Genomic DNA, 16,294 nt, shown 5'->3' with positions numbered 1-16,294 from the left:
ATTCTGATCATTTCTTTTTTTTTTTTTTTAGTGAGGCAATTGGGGTTAAGTGACTTGCCCAGGGTCACACAGCTAGTAAGTGTTAAGTGTCTGAGGCCGGATTTGAACTCAGGTACTCCTGACTCCAGGGCCGGTGCTCTATCCACTGCGCCACCTAGCTGCCCCCTGATCATTTCTTTTTAAAAATTCATTAAGTATTTTAGGTTTGGATGGGAAGGTCAGGATTAAGTATTCAAAGCCAAGACTTATTATGTGGGTGAAAACTTCCATCGACTAAGGATAACTGAAGATAAGCATTTGATATGAAAATTTGGTTTTCTTCTGATATTAATTTTTTATTTGGGGCCAGTAATCAGGTAGCAATTGCTGGTATAAAACCACCTACAAATATTTTTGGCAGGGAGACCTCCGGCCTATATTTTATAACTATTGCCTCTTCATCCATTCAGAGTTAATGGCTTTGGGGGCAGCTAGGTGGCACAGTGGATAGAGCACCGGTCCTGGATTCAGGAGTACCTGAGTTCAGATCCGGCCTTAGACATTTGACACTTACTAGCTGTGTGACCTGGGCAAGCCACTTAACTCCAATTGCCTCACTAAAAAACAAAAAAACCAAAACAGAGTTAATGGCTTTGGAAAAAAAATAAATTTGACATCAGCTTTAAAAATTTTTTTAGTTTTCTAATTTACATTTTGAACAGTTAAATCTGTACTTGTTAGTGATGTTTTTAGACTGCTGTAAGAGGATGACAGATTTCAGAGTTGGGATCAACTTTAGAGATCCATTCTGTACTTGAAGTATCTTTTAGAAGTGAATGCTTACACCACCCCCCTCCAAAAAAAGCACAACAACCCCCCCCTCCCAAAAAGAAGTGTATACTTAAGTCTGGACCCTTCTCTAGAATGAAACAAGGAACCTAAAAATGGGCATTTTATTTTCTCCCCCAAGTTTTATTTGCCACAGAAATATCTAGTTATATGTTTTTTTTCTTATAACTAAAACTTTCAAAGTTGATCCACCCTTTGAAAATCCTTAACCTAGATATTTTCTGTAGAATGCTGATTTGAAACTTTATTCAGTTAAAGTTCCTTATGTCTTTTGGGTAAATTACAATATCTTTAGCCCATTTAAGGCCCATCACAATCTAGCTCCAGCCTATATTCTCAGCTTTGTTGTTTTTTTTTTAAATTTTATTAGTCTGCCTTTATAGACAAGTTGGAATAACAGCTATTTTCCATAGTTGACACTGCAATCTCCCGGCTCCACAATTTGTCCAGACCCCCCAATAGAATGCTCCTTCCTTGACTTCATGGTTCTGAATTCCTATTTTACTTCAATTTTTATTGTGGCCTTTTCAATCCTATGACCTTTTCTATTTCCACTATTGTTAGCCTTCTCTCAGTCAGCTAGTCAAGCAACAAACATTCATTTATTCATTTATTTACTTATTTACTCATTCATCAATTCATTTATTTATTCATTCAGTTTTCTGTTCATCCATTCATTTATTTATTTATCCATTTATTTATATATATACTTATTCAATCATTCATTCATTTCTGTTTTTTTTCTCCCATTAAGTTTTATTTTCCCAAATTACATGTAAATACAAATTTTGACATCAATTTTTAAAAAAACTTTGTGTTCCAAATTCTCTTCCTCCCTCCCCCCCACCAGAACTCAAGCAATTCAATATAAACTATACATGAGCACAAAAAACATTTATTAAGTGTTTATTATGTACCAGGCCCTGTGCTAAACACTGAAGCTATAAAGAAATGCAAAATCAGTTGCTGCCCCTCCTCAAATTTCCTTGCATTTACTGATTTGTGTTTAGATTGCATCCCTAAAGTACATGTATCCTTAAGGGCAGGGCCTGTTTCCTTTTTCTCCAGCTGGGTCTTTGATTTCATTGTGTAAGGAGACCCTTTAGATAAGCAACTACTCTGAAAGTTTAGGCTTTAGTTGCTTGGAGTACTAAGAGGTTAAGTGTTGCCCAGGGTCATACAGCAAGCATGTACCTACCAGAGGCAAAACTTGAACCCAGCTCTTCCTGAAGCCAACTCTCTAGCCACTATGTTCTACTTCTCTTTATCTCTTGAACATAGGAGGTGCTTAATACATGTTTGTTGAATTCTTGGATTAAGGATAGCTCATAGGCTCCTAATTAATAGATTTGTTGCTTGAAAGGACCTCAGAGGCCATCTAGTCCAACTTTTTAATTTTATAGATGAAGAAACCAAGATTGTGACTTACCACAGGTCACAGCTGGTAAGCCTGGCGGGGTTGGGGAAATTTGAACCCAGGTCCTTTGATTCCAGAAACATAGTTCTTTCCAATAGCCCATGCTGCTTCCCCATTTCTGTTTAATTCAACAAGTTTTTATTACACATGTCTACTATGTGTAAATAGGATAAAATGCCTGCCTTTCTGGAACAACAGATTTTATCTTGTATCTCTGCTATCTTACTTCTAGTATGTGTTTATTAAATGTTTATTGAATTGAATTTAATCCAATAGAGATAAAATAAACATACAAATAATCATAAAACATCTTAGATTATAGGAGCAAAGGAGAAAAGTTTGCTGCTAATAAGAATAGCTGCAATTATTAACTAACAAATGGCATTAAAACAAGCACACAATTAGATATCCCTTTAAAATATTTTGTAAAGTTTGGTTATCTTCCTAGATATATTAAAAAGTTTTTTATTGACAGCTTTTATTTTCAGATCACTTTCATTTCTAAATATCTTTTGTTCCTCTTACCCACTTAGCAAGCCATCCCTTATTTAATATATTATATAGCTTTTATTATATTTTAATATATTTATATATAATATACACATATATGTGTATATGTATTCATATATATACTTTTGTATACACACATATAAATACACACATACATATTTTTAAGAGGGGGAAAAAGAGCAGTTTGGCAAAACTAACTAACACATTCACCAGGTCTGACTTTGTATGTGCTATTCTGCATCTTTTGTCTCATGCCTCTGCAAAGAAAAGAGAGAAGAAGCACATTTTCTCATGTCTTCTCAAGGGACAAGTTTCTTGGTCATGTAGCTGTCATTTTGAACAGAAAAATTCTCTTCCAGTTTTTTAAGCATTATATAAATATTGATTCTACATTAGTAGCTAGACTGGAGGAACAAAGTATTATTTAGTTTTTAGTCAGCTACATCTTAGCATCTGAAACATAGAATTGGTTCTGTAAGTATTTGTGTATTCAGAGAAGGAAATAGGCATTTAATAGGTGCCTCCTATAACTATCCTTTCCCCCCACTTTTCATCTCCCATTCCTCGCTAGCCCCTACTTTTCACTTTAAAAAAAATAATGTTTTGAATCTTGATAGGGATTCCCTTAGTGGCAGCAATATACTGGTACATTCATAGCATAGATAGAACATAGTACAATCAATGAATAGCGTTATGTGTGGGATTTGTTTAGTATCTTGCCAAATAAACCAGTGACATCCCAAATAACAATGTTTGATCTAGGTTGTGTTTCTACTCAAGTTGTTGTCTTGGAGATTCTGTCATTTTATGTAGGAAACCTTAGTTTCTGTAAAAAGGCACAGCAAACTGAAGAATAGTATACTTCTGACCTTGCAACCTTATTTCAGCCTGTGACACTGTGAGAGTTTCTCAAAAAATATGTCTGACTCTTGAATATCATTGTTGCTACTTACCTTAACTCTATTAATTTGTAAACTTCTGTTATTGTCATATCTGTTCCTGTTATGTGTGTCTATATTAGCTCCAAAAGCATTGTTTTCTCCACTGCACCTCCCCCCCCCCCCCGCCCCAGCATACACACAGGATGCAGTATGTGAATCTTTTACATAAACCCATGAAGGATAAATAAATGTCAAAGACAGAGAAGTTCTGTATTCTCAGATTTCTTTAAACCTCCATTCAACCTCTGGAGAGATAACTCTGAAATTCAGAGTAAGAAAAAATTTTATTAAAGATCCCATTAGTGGAGTTCCTAAGCAGGTAAGGCTTGCCTTTTCCAATTGGGATTTTAGGGTAGGGAAAGACATGGAATATTTTTTAGATTTAAGATTCATGGTTGTTACAGATCAGTTGTAAAAGCTCATATTCAATTAATGGAATCATTTTCCTTTTCTCCCTCTTTTCTCTTTTTGTTCCCCTATTTTATTCTCTTTTCTCCTCTCTTCTTTAACCTTCCCCTCACCCTCCTCCTAGATTTTTTTTTGCTTCTTTCCCTCCATGCATCCCTTCCTTTTCCTCCTTTCTTACATTCTACCTCTCTTCCTTTCTTTCTCTCTTTCAATTCCTTCTCTATCCTCTGTCTTTCTTCCTTTCTCTTTTTCTTCCTTTCTCTCATCTTTCCTCACCTCCTTCTTGTGTAATGGCAATGAACACAGTAGGGATGGGCAGATCTGTAATAAGGCATCAGCTGACCTTACATATGTCTCAGTGCTAGAAAAGTGGCTAATGAGGTAACTGCCTCTAAGAATCTGGAGGAGGTCTTTGAACTTTATGTTTTCCTCCATGTGGGAGATTGAGAATTTATCAGCCTAGCCTTTCTCAGATTTGTTCCCAGTTCAGCTTTACTTTCAATAGTGGCTTTTTTTTGTTTTTTTGTTTTTGTTAAGTTCTTCGGTAGAACAGTGGGTTCAGTCTTAGAGTTTCCGGATGTATGACCATTGTGTTCTTAGATGATGAACCTCATTATAGTATCAAGTGCAAATTAGGAACTACGATCAATTTACATGTTGCCTTATTAAAACCTAAAATTTGCAAAATTATTTTATTTAGCTACAGTTTTGTAGATTCTCTAAATAGCATCAACAACTGTGTTGGAGGAAGAGGAGAGATGTCTTTCATGAGAAAACAATCCATTTTCCTTTGCTGGGACACTGTAGAAGTGATCTGACAGGAAATAGGGAGTGTGGATGAATATTTTTCATAACCCCTACATCTGTGATTTTTTTTCAGTCTTTTGACATGGAAGCACTCATAGAAAGCTTTTCTCTTACAGTTGATAGCCCTGAGTCAGGGCCATCAGACAACTAGATATAAGAGAATCTAAATAAAAGCTATTTCTCAGTATATATTAAATACATATCATTAGTTGATCATTCCAAGCCTGAAGCTGTTGATTATGAAGGAAAGTCACAGAAATGGATAGGAAATAATTGATCTGAATTTAGAAGGTCAGCTGCATGAAATTAAAATGATTTCTTCATTAGAGGGTACAGAGGAACCTTTTCTTTTTAAACCTTGCAACAAGTTAGGGCTCTTGTGTCATTTTTGCCCCTCAGATTATTGCAAAGGAGAAACATGTGAGGCAGCTGAAACATTGGCTAATCTGTTATATGTTTTGTAAATGTGTTTGTTTTGCAGTTGTTAGGGAAGTAGAAAGGATTAAGAGGAGGAACTTCACATATACTATGAGTACATTCTTACCATTGAACAACTCAAGTTATATTTATTCTTCCCCTCCTCTTTCAAGGATCTGCTTTAAGAAACTAATTCATTAGTAAGAACTATCCCATGACAAGTTGCCTTCCACCCTGGCAAGCAGTCACAGTGGTTAGGGATTTGTGCAATGTGGCTTACACTACTACAAGCTCATCAAAGTAGGGGCCAGCTGGATCACCAACTGCTATCTCTGCTCCCCTCAATCAAGTTCAGTCATTTTCTTACCTTTATTTTTTTAAGGTCAGCTGAATTTGAGGTACATAGCAATTCTTTTCCCCTAAGAAATAAATGAATGTCTATATATTGGCTCTAAGATAGCCACTAGATACATGAAGGAAATCTTTAGATTTTTTAGAGCATATTGAAATTAATGGACAATATTGGAATTGGTATCCTGGAATGGATTCTAGGGATTACCTGGTCCAACTCCTACTTTTATTGATAAGAGAAAAGGCCAAAGAAAGTGAAGTCATTGAACAAAATTCTCTTTATGAGATATCCTTTTTTTAAAAAAAAAGTCCATATTTTATTAAAATTGTTTCTGGACTAGCAATATAGCCAATTAAACTTTTTTATATTCATTTACATTTGAGTTAATTTCAGGGTATAAATCAGAGATTCTTTATGATTTTGTGTGTCATGGACCCCTATGACAGTCTGATAAAGCCTGTGAGTCTCTTCTCAGAAAAATATGTATATGTATATGTGTGTGTGTGTGTGTGTGTGTGTGTGTGTGTGTGTGTGTAGGCAGGGTAATGAGGGTTAAGTGACTTGCCCAGGGTCACATAGTGGAATAATATTTTTAAATGCATAAAATAAAAATAAAAATAAAATACATGGAATTACAAAGGAAATAAATTGTACTGAAATACAGTTGGCAAAATGTTTTTAAAAAACCCAAGTCCATGGACTTCAAGGTTAAGAACCCTTGTCATAACAATTTTTCAGTCAACTCCTTTTAGTCTTCAGTTCATGAGAAGTATGAATGTATTTTCATGTATCTTGACACTTCTCTATATGTTTGAAGCATTCCTTAGGGGCTGAATGTACTAGTAGTCTTCTGTGATGACAAATAGAGTCCTAGAATAGAAGAGACTTCAATTTTTAAACATATATTGGAAAAGTATTGCTCTCTTAAACATTATCTAATTTGACATAGAAATTATGCTGACCTTTAATATGTGACTTTTCCTCATTTTATGGAATGAGTTTTAGTAGAGCAGCTTTTCTTTCAAGCATTACTCTTGTTTTGTTGTTTGGCTTTGAGAATTATAGCACTGCCAGTTGACATTTAGGGAAATACATCTTTTCATGGAAGGTCTTTGGTCTCTTCTATCCTGTGATTTAGGAGCCAGGCTTAGGGGATTTCTAAATTTTATGTAGTCTGTTCTTGATTATCAGTAACTTCATGAACTAATCTGCAGCATCCTCCTCTTTTTTATTCAAGTGATTGTCAGATTTCTGGGAATGAGATATGAGCAGGAGGGCTTTGAAGATGGGTACAGAGGTGATGAGTTGTGTGTATTTCTGAGTATTACATTTGTCCTTGCCCTTGTATGTCTGCAAAAGCATTCTGTCTGACCACATTCCCAACCATACAAATGTTTTTTCAGATTATTGCTTGTTTGGCTCATCTGAGACCTAGAAACTTTGCTTTATCACCAGTAATGGGGAGTTCAATATTTTCTTGGGTGAGAAAGCAGGTCTGAAATGACTTCTGAATAAACAAAAAAGGTTTTCATACCTTTAGAAAAAAACATTAAAATTTGAACACGTCTTGGGCTGCAAATGCTAGACTAAGTGCAGTGGATGATGGTTCTAAATCTACAATTCTTCCCTGCTTTGTTCATGGTAAATGATTCTGTGTTTTAGGATTCAAGAGGAAGAATGGGATAAATATATCATACCTGCCAAATCAGAATCAGAAAAGTACAAAGTGAGCCGCACATTCAGTTTTCTCATGAACAGAATGACCAGCCCTAGGAATAAATCTAAGGTAATTAACAGGGGGCCAATATTATATCTTGCAGAAAAAGGTAATGGAGATTGCATTCATATCTTTGAGGTCTGTGGTTCCCAGCAGGTGCTAAAAGTTTCTTCTATGTTATTAAAAATTCCTAGTTTTTCTAAATTGCATTTTTTGCAGTTTGTATTTGAAAATGTTTTTGTGTTTAGAGTAGATTAGCATCCAAATTCATAGTTTTAGCTTACCTCGATTGGGGAGAAGGGGTATCACTCAGTACCAGGTACAGTCCTTGCAGAGATAAATATTAATACAAAGACTTTGTGCTGTTAAAAAATTTGCTCCTAGTACTCCAACTGCTTTTATGTCTTTTCCCTCTCCTGCTACTGTTTTGTCTGAAGACAAAGAACAAGGATGCCAAAGACAAAGAGAAATTGAATCGACATCAATTTGTCCCTGGGATGTTCTCGGGGGTTCTACCGTGTTTTGTTTGTGATAAACCCCTTCTGGGAAAAGAGTCATTCCAGTGTGTTAGTAAGTAGCTTCTGATTTTGTTAAATTTTTTTGTATTTTGTCTTTGTTCATCTTCTCTTCACTAGTTTGTAAACTATCTTTGAGAAGGGACTAAATCTCAACAAAATTATCTTAACTTCCCTTTTCAGTGCTGTGTTCCTGGTAGGTAGGCACTCAAACAATTGTTTGGTGGTTTTATTTTTCTTTATTTTGGGGGGCTAATATTCACTTATAAAAATACACAAATGAGATTCAAAGGATAAGTATTAAAATTATTTTTATTCCTATACACCCAGGTAGAATCTTGTCTCAGGTGCAGCAAAACATGACCTGCCCCCTCTGGGGCTGGATGCAAGGTCTTTGCTCCATTTGTAAACTTTTATGTTTTTAACTTATAGCTGAGGTTTTAAGTATGATAAATTTCATTAACAGATTGTTTCTAAAGATGAACTTATTCATAACGAATGTGGACTTTAACTCTAATCAGATATACCTTACCTCTTCCCTTTCAGTAGTAATTTTTTGCTTGTTACAAGATGAGACATTAAGGACAGTTTGTGTACAGTTGTTTAATGTAGTTGTCCCAAATTTGAATATATATTCTTTTAAATGTTATCTGCAAGGTCTTACTCTATAGCCAACATTATTATTATTTTTTAATTTAATAATAAACTTTTTTTGTTTAAAGTTCTGAGTTCCAAATTCTATCCCTCCTTCCTTCACCTACCCCCTTCCTGAGGTGGTAAGCAATTAGATATGGGTAATACATGTGCAATTACATAAAACATTACCATATTAGTCATTTTGTGTAAGAAAACTTGAAAAAAAAGAAAATAATTGAAATAAAATGAAAAATAGCATGCTTCAGTCTCTGTTGAATCAATATCAGTTCTTTCTTTGGAGGTAGATGGCATGCTTCATCATTAGTCCTTTGGGATTGTCTTGGATTATTGTATTGCTGAGAATAGTTGTCATTCTTGGTTCTTCATTGAACAATATTGTACAGCCAATATTAAATGCATTAAATGCACAAGATTTTGCAATGATATATATTTTAGAGCATCAAGATTGATTTCTGGAATAAGGAAAGGCACGCGATAGATACTGCTCACTCTTAAAAAATAAGCTCTTGCTATTCTTAGCTTAGTTCACAGAAGGTTTACTAAATGTAACTTGGCACTTTCCACTGACGCCCGCCTCCTCCCAATTCCTCTTTCAAACTACTATCCTACATCTCTCCTTCAGCTGAAGCCAAATTTCCTGAAGCAATACTACCTGTGTAAATTTCTAAGCAACAACTTAACTGAGTAACTTCCTTAACTTCCTGATGTCTATCTATCTTCCCTTACTTATAAAAATCCTACTCTTTTCAATTCAATTCAATTCAATAAAAATATGTGTCAGGCCCTATGTTTAGTACTGGGGTTACAAAAAAGAAAAAGACTGAGGCTGCCATCAAGAAACTGTACTTCTTCCATACTCAAGGAGCTTACAATCTAATGGGCGATGGACTCATATGAAAGGAGACTGGAAAGCTGGAGGGATGGGGGTGAAGGACACCAGGGGTTATGACAAGGGAGGAGGGGAAGGAGGAATATCTTGTTCTGTGGAGTTGAAACCAGGCAGAGCTTGCAGATACAAAGGGGAATGAATGATATAGCGACACCTTCTAGGCTTAGCCAAGTCAAAATATCTTTTTTCTCAGGCTTCATCCTTTTTTACTTTTCTGCTGCACTTGACATTGTGACCCTCCTTGAAATACTCTATCCTTTGGATATTTTGGGATAGCTATGACACTAGCTCTCTGCTACGTTATTCCTTTTAGTTTTGTTGCTTTTCCTGGTTCCATTTTCTTTTCTTTTCTTTTTTATTTTTAGGAAAATTTTTTTTTACAAAAAAATAGTCATTGGGAGGAGCTAGATGGCGCAGTGAATAAAGCATCGGCCCTAGATTCAGGAGGACCTGAGTTCAAATCTGGCCCCAGACACTTGACACTTACTAGCTGTATGACCCTGGGCAAGTCACTTAACCCCCATTGCCCCGCAAAAAAAAAATAGTCATCATTATTCCTACCAGTTTAGCCCTTTTAAACTTAACTCAGATAACTTATTTTTATGGCTTCAAATATAACACCTATGGCAATGCTTCCTAAATCCATATATACAGTGCTGACCTCTTATCTGTTCTCTCTTGATTTTTTAGCTAGCTACATGACATTTTTACAAAGAGTTCTTGCCACCCTGCCTGGAAAAATCAGCATGTCTGAAACTGAACTCATCTGCCCTCCCCTAAATACTGCCAAAAGCAAAAACAAATTCACCACCAGTGAAGTAACAAAGCAGATCTTGGGGCAGCTAGGTGGTGAAGTAGATAAAGCACCAGCCGTGGAATCAGAGGACCTGAGTTCAAATCCAGCCTCAGACACTTGACACTTAGTAGCTGTGTGACCCTGAGAAAGTCACTTAGCCCTCATTGCCCTGCCAAAAACAACAACAACAAAAAAAGGAAAAAAACCCACCAAAGCATGTCTCCCTAACTTTTTATTTATTCACTTTTAAAATCTTTTTCATTTATTTATTGAAAAATTTTAAAACATTTTTATTCCAAATTCTCTCCCTCCCCCACCCATGAGAAGGCAAGACATGCAAAACATATTTATGTATTAGCTATGTTACAAAATAACCCGAGAAAAATAAAGTGAAAAAACATGCTTCAATATGAACTCAGAGTTCATCCATTCTCTTTCTGGAGGTGTATAACATTTTCCAGCTTCAAATCTTTTGGAGTTCTTCATTATGTGTTGATCAGAGTAGCTAAGTCTTTTACCTGACCTTTTAACTTTTTTTGCCACTCTCCTGTTAATCTGTGCTTAAAATCTTGGAGTCATCTCTGACCCTCATCTTTCTTTGGGACTGATATCTAACAAACAAGTCTTTTTCTTCATGATTCTTAGCCATCCTTTCCATTCCATTCCCATTTCTTCACCTTTCACATCTCTTCTGGTTTTATAGAGAAGAATGAATTTCTCAAGTGTAGTATAATGTCTAGACAAAATCTCTTTAATTTTTTTTGTTATCAAAGTATGTTGGAAAAATCCTTAAACACGAATGACAATAAGTTGCCACTCAATCCTTGCTTGACATCTAAGTGATAACCAGCAAAGCAATGAACAAATAGGTCAGACAAGGACATAAGACTTCTTTTATGTTCCCTGTGGCCCCTTATACAAAGCCGGGAATATGAAAGATTTCTGATCAACCTTTGCTGACTAACAAAGTCAAGGAAATTAGGGCTTAGTGTTAAATAAATATTTTGAAATACATATTATGCCAGCTTATGGGGTGGGCTACAATTTCAGGTTTTAATGGGAAAAGCAATTTTGTGGGGAGAATCTTAGTTAAGAGAAAAGTTCTAGTCTTGTGCATTTTAAGTAAATGATACTTTCATAGGAATGTTGACAGATTTGCTTTTTCTTTCAGCCTGTAATGCAAGTGTACACAAAAGCTGCAGGGACTGCACCCCTCCATGTACCAAGGTAATCTGAGACCATGTCTGTATTCTGTTGTTAGTCTCTCTTGGTTGAATTCCCCCATCATTACCTTCTTTTTTAAAGGTTTTTTTAAACAATAAACATCTTTATTTAAAGTTTTGAGTTCCAAATTCTACCCCTCCTTCCCTCCCTCCCCTCACCCTACCTGAGGTGTTAAGCAATCAGATATAGGTTATACAAGTGCAATTACCATCATTACCTTCTTAATGTCTTCCTAAAGCAGCAACTGTAGTGATTGGTAACTATTTGTTTGGTCCAAGAGGCAGGCACAAGTTTTGTATTTAAAGCAGGTGTTTAAAAAAAAAACAAACAAAAAACCAAAACAGGGGCAGCTAGGTGGTACATTGGATAAAGCACTGGCCCTGGATCCAGGAGGACCTGAGTTCAAATGTGACCTCAGGCACTTGACACTTACTATCTGTGTGACCCTGGACAAGTCACTTAACCCTCATTGCCCAGCAAAACAAACAAAACCCAAACCCAACCCAAAACAAACAAAAAAAAACAACCCACAAAAAACACACACCAAACAACGCATAAAGACTAAAGTGCAGCCACACAAAAATGTAGGTTGGGTTTGGATTTGTTTTCCTTTCTGTTGCTCATTTGAGAAGGTCAACGATAAAATAAAGGAAGAGATGAATATATCTGGAAATAATATGGGGGTTGTTGCTTAAAGCACTATATCAATGGGAACTATATTTATTATTCATCCATTGGCATGTGAACTTCAGGTTTTGTGCCAGAAGCATCCCTTTCATATTTCCCATGACAAGAATAAGCAGGCAGGGGAGCTATTGGTTTAAAAAAGAAAAAAAAAAAGAAGGTAGGAGGGGATTGAATAGGATGGGACTCTTCCATCTTGTTCATTGGACATTCTCACAGCAAGACTTTGATCTCATGTTGTACATTTCTAATCTTCCTCAACAGAAACTCCAGGAGAGATATCACAACAAGAACAGAACACAAACCATCCTTGGAAGTAAGTTCTGTGGATAATAACAAAAAGGACAAGGTCAATCCTTTACAAGCCTAATGCATACTGCAAATGTCTTTCCAAGTAAAAGACTTCCTTTTATTGTTTTCATATTTGTTCAAGTGTACCTCCTTCCATCACCTGTGAATTTTACTTTAGAAACACACAACTCTCAAATGAAAAATGATCATCAAACCTACCCAAGAATCTCATGCAAATGTTTCGCTTGTTGTATGAACCTTTTAATAGAAAGCTCAGTTGGTTAAAGTTTGTAAAAAAACCCCCACAAAACAACAAAAACTCCTTTTACTTGAAATAAAGCACACACTCACCTGTTAAGTTCAAAGGTCTCTTCTCTCACCTCTTCAGCTGAAAGGGTTCTCTCCACTCTCACATTCTCCTCCAGCAGTTTGTCTGGCTCTCTTCTTCACCCCATTTAGTCTCATTGCTATACAAGTTGTGTCTCTTTCCTTCCTCTTCTCATGTCAGGTAGATTGTGAGCTGCTCAAAGTCACAGACTGTATTGTTTTTCATTGTTGTATTCATATAGTAGGTACTTAATATGTATTTGTTTGATTAACTTTGGTGAATGAGAAGCAGCCGTGGGTTAATGGTTTTCCTCTACTTTCAGATAATGTGTCCTGGCATAAATTCTTTAAAAGTATTCATAGTATTTTACAAGTTTGCCTGCATTTAGGGTATTTTTTTCTTTCCTCCTCCCATTGTACAAGAATGGATATTAAACATAATAGCCTTTTGAAGCACCATTCTATTTTCAGGATGGAACAGTTGAATTTAACTTTGAGTGGCAGTTTTTCACCTACCCCCATTCTTATGCCATGAGCTACACTCCTCCTTCTCCCTTCCTCCACTCCTCCAACAGCATTCCATTCTATTGATACACCCTGTGTGTGTATATGGGTATACACACAACATGTATTATATTAATGGTGCTAATAACAACTTGTATTTATTTTAAACTCATCTCCAGGGAGCATAAGCAGTAGTTTATAGACAAGCTGTGTTCCGTGTTTCCCCATTCCATGCCCTCATTATTTATGTAGTGCTGAGTACTACAGCCTCCAGATAGACACACCAAAATATGGCTCGTGTCTGCATGGCTTTTGGGTAGGGTATTAAATCGAAGGGATGTTACTAGTGGATGGACTGGATGTGGAGAATGGTCGGATGTCTAACTTCTTACAAAAGCGTGAGTGAACTGTTGTTAGGATTTAACTTTCGTACCTTAGGTTTTATTGTTATTTTTATTGTCCTTTAAAAAAAACCCAACCAAACAAACAAACAACCTGTGATAAGCTTGTACTTTGCTTTCCAGATTCCTCATTTAGGGATATTCCTCATCCCAATTCCTCTTCTCTGCACCCTTCTTCTTCCATGCCTATTGGACTTCCTACTGGAAGAAAAGAAGCTACATGTCCAGGGCACTCACTGTCCAGAAGTGTTCCTGGTACCAGCCTAGAAAGGTAATATTTCATCTCTTTTCACATCCTTTTCACATCTCAGAGTTGATGCTATGGCTAATTCTCCTTTTCTTTCTCTATCCCATGTTTAGTTTCAGAAGGTCAGTGACATCTTTGGAAACAGATGCTGACAATAGCAACTGGAAGACTAGGTCACATTCTGATGAGCTGTTACAGTCCATGGGATCTTCTCCCTCCATGGATTCATTCATAATGGAAGGTGAGAAGAGGACTCTCTGGCATTCACTCAGCCATTGATAATTCTGGTAGCATTTGGAAAAAAAGAGAAAAAAAAGATTTCCTCCTTTGTTTTATGAAATCAAATAGTATCAGGATTATATTACATATTCTCTGGTTCTTCAGACTTGGTGATCCATCTTCCTATTGAAATTAGTGATCTCTTATTTTAAATTTTATTTCATAAAATTTTTATTCTAAGTATGGTGTGTTACAGTAAAAGAATAGAAATTTAACACAGAAGCACCGAATATGACCTAGTGAATATGATATTCCTTTATTTAAAATTTTAAAAATTCATATTCTAAGAAATAATATCTTGAGAATGTTATGCACTAGTGAAGACTATTGAGTTCATTGTGTTTTGATTATTGCTTTTATGTGTTTCACTGCCATCAAAATGAAACAAAAAATGATAGTTCCTTGTTTAGGATCCAACTCAAAAAGTAATTTATAGTTGTGCTCCTGAACTTTTCACTGATTCGGTCGTGTACAGAATGCATATTTTCATATTTCAATTTGTAAGTATATTTAGAAATAGAGAGGCAGATGGCATGGTAGCTTGATGTTTGGCCTTGGCATCTGGAAGATCTGTGTTCAAATCTTGTTTCTGATATATACTAGGTGCGTGATCCTGGGCAAATCACTTAATTGCTTAATGCCCTGGGTCACCCTCTAAGACTAAAAGTAACAGATCAGCTGCTGATCTGCATTGGTGGAGGGTGTTTTTATGCCAGGAATTCCCCATGCTGATGAAATCACAGGTCTGGTCCATCTCCATTCTCCCAACCCCCCTGCCAATGGAAAAATAAGATGTCTTTCTAAACTTGAGTCTTATGAATTCTTCAGACTTTTCTCTGAAACTGGCCTAAAGCTTCATAGCCACCAAATATTTCCTTTTCCCCCCACCAGGTATTTTCTTAAGGATGAAAGTTTCTTTCCTAATACAAGGGGAATGAAATAATTTTGTGAAGAGCCCAAGGGGCTATCACATGGCAACTGCTATCAGTTATAGTAAGGGAAGAGTCCTGGAATCTGAGGGGGCATTCAGTACTTTATGCCTAAATTAAACTGATCCCAAGTGGCTACTTTTCTTCCAGCAGATTTCTTATGTTCTCTCTGCCTTTAAGGGGGCCAGAAATGCTACTTGAATGTCAGACATTTAACTCCCTGAAAAGTTGGGCAGAACCTGGATAAGTAAAAGTAGCTGAAATGAAATAAATCTTTTAAAAACCCCACCATGCTCTAAGGGCTTGATAAATAGAGATCATTCATAATCATTGCTACCAACCACAAGCACAACTGAATTGCTTTTTTGCATGTGCTGGATAAACTATTGGTTGTGTGGGTTAATGGGGAACTATGTTTTTTTTCCTTTGTTGGTACTATTAATGCTATGAAAGGTCTCTGGCTTGGATTCCATTACTCTATGAATATTGGTTTAGACATGGGGAAGAAGGGAGAATGCACTAAGGTCCAAAGCTACATGGGGGTAGAATATACTCTAAAATAGGGTGGCCCAAAGAGTCCCCCCTGCAAATGATAACCAATATGATAGCTAACATATATGTATATGTGTATATATATACATATACATACATACACACACACACACACATATATATATAACTTCAAGATTTCTAAAGTGTTTTACATATGTTAATTCATTTCCTCCTCACAACAACCCTGTGAGGTAGGTGCTCATTATTATCCCCATTTCATAGATGAAGAAATTGAGGCACAAAAAGATTAGATGACTTGTTCAGGGTCACACAGTTAGTGAGTGTCTAAGGTAGGATTACAATTCAGGTCTTCCTGACTCTAAGTCCTTTGTTCTGCCCACTATAACACGTTGCTCTGGAAGTTATCTGCTTGGAGAATTTTGATCGAGTCTGGGACCCACCCTCTTTTCCAAGTACATCAGAACTCCCTAAAGGGGACCCTTGAACTCACTTGTGGGAAGATTCAACTCAGGTGGATCTCAAATGGGGTCCAGCAACTTGGCCTCAGAGCATTAATTGGATTGCTAAAGGGATGGGCATGGCAGGCCCTCCCTTTGCACTTATACTTTCCTCAGTGCCTGCCATGCCTGCCTGCCTCATCT

General features: G+C 36.4%; 1 protein-coding gene across 1 annotated transcript in view; it reads left to right on the top strand.

The window, feature by feature from the left end:
- The window catches only part of ARHGEF28 (Rho guanine nucleotide exchange factor 28), a 392,384-nt gene that overhangs the window by 281,206 nt on the left and 94,884 nt on the right, over window positions 1-16,294 (top strand). Inside the window, exons 17-22 of the mRNA XM_043976410.1 lie at window positions 7,343-7,466; window positions 7,835-7,967; window positions 11,426-11,481; window positions 12,427-12,478; window positions 13,809-13,956; window positions 14,046-14,173. Of these exons, the coding sequence (XP_043832345.1) occupies window positions 7,343-7,466; window positions 7,835-7,967; window positions 11,426-11,481; window positions 12,427-12,478; window positions 13,809-13,956; window positions 14,046-14,173 (641 nt within the window). The remainder of the gene's footprint in view (window positions 1-7,342; window positions 7,467-7,834; window positions 7,968-11,425; window positions 11,482-12,426; window positions 12,479-13,808; window positions 13,957-14,045; window positions 14,174-16,294) is intronic.

The sequence above is a fragment of the Dromiciops gliroides genome, chromosome 1 (genome assembly GCF_019393635.1).
Source record: "Dromiciops gliroides isolate mDroGli1 chromosome 1, mDroGli1.pri, whole genome shotgun sequence".
Taxonomy (NCBI): Eukaryota; Metazoa; Chordata; class Mammalia; order Microbiotheria; family Microbiotheriidae; genus Dromiciops; species Dromiciops gliroides.
The sequence above is the reverse complement of the archived record's forward strand: the minus strand, read 5'-3'. Positions and strand labels throughout refer to the sequence as shown.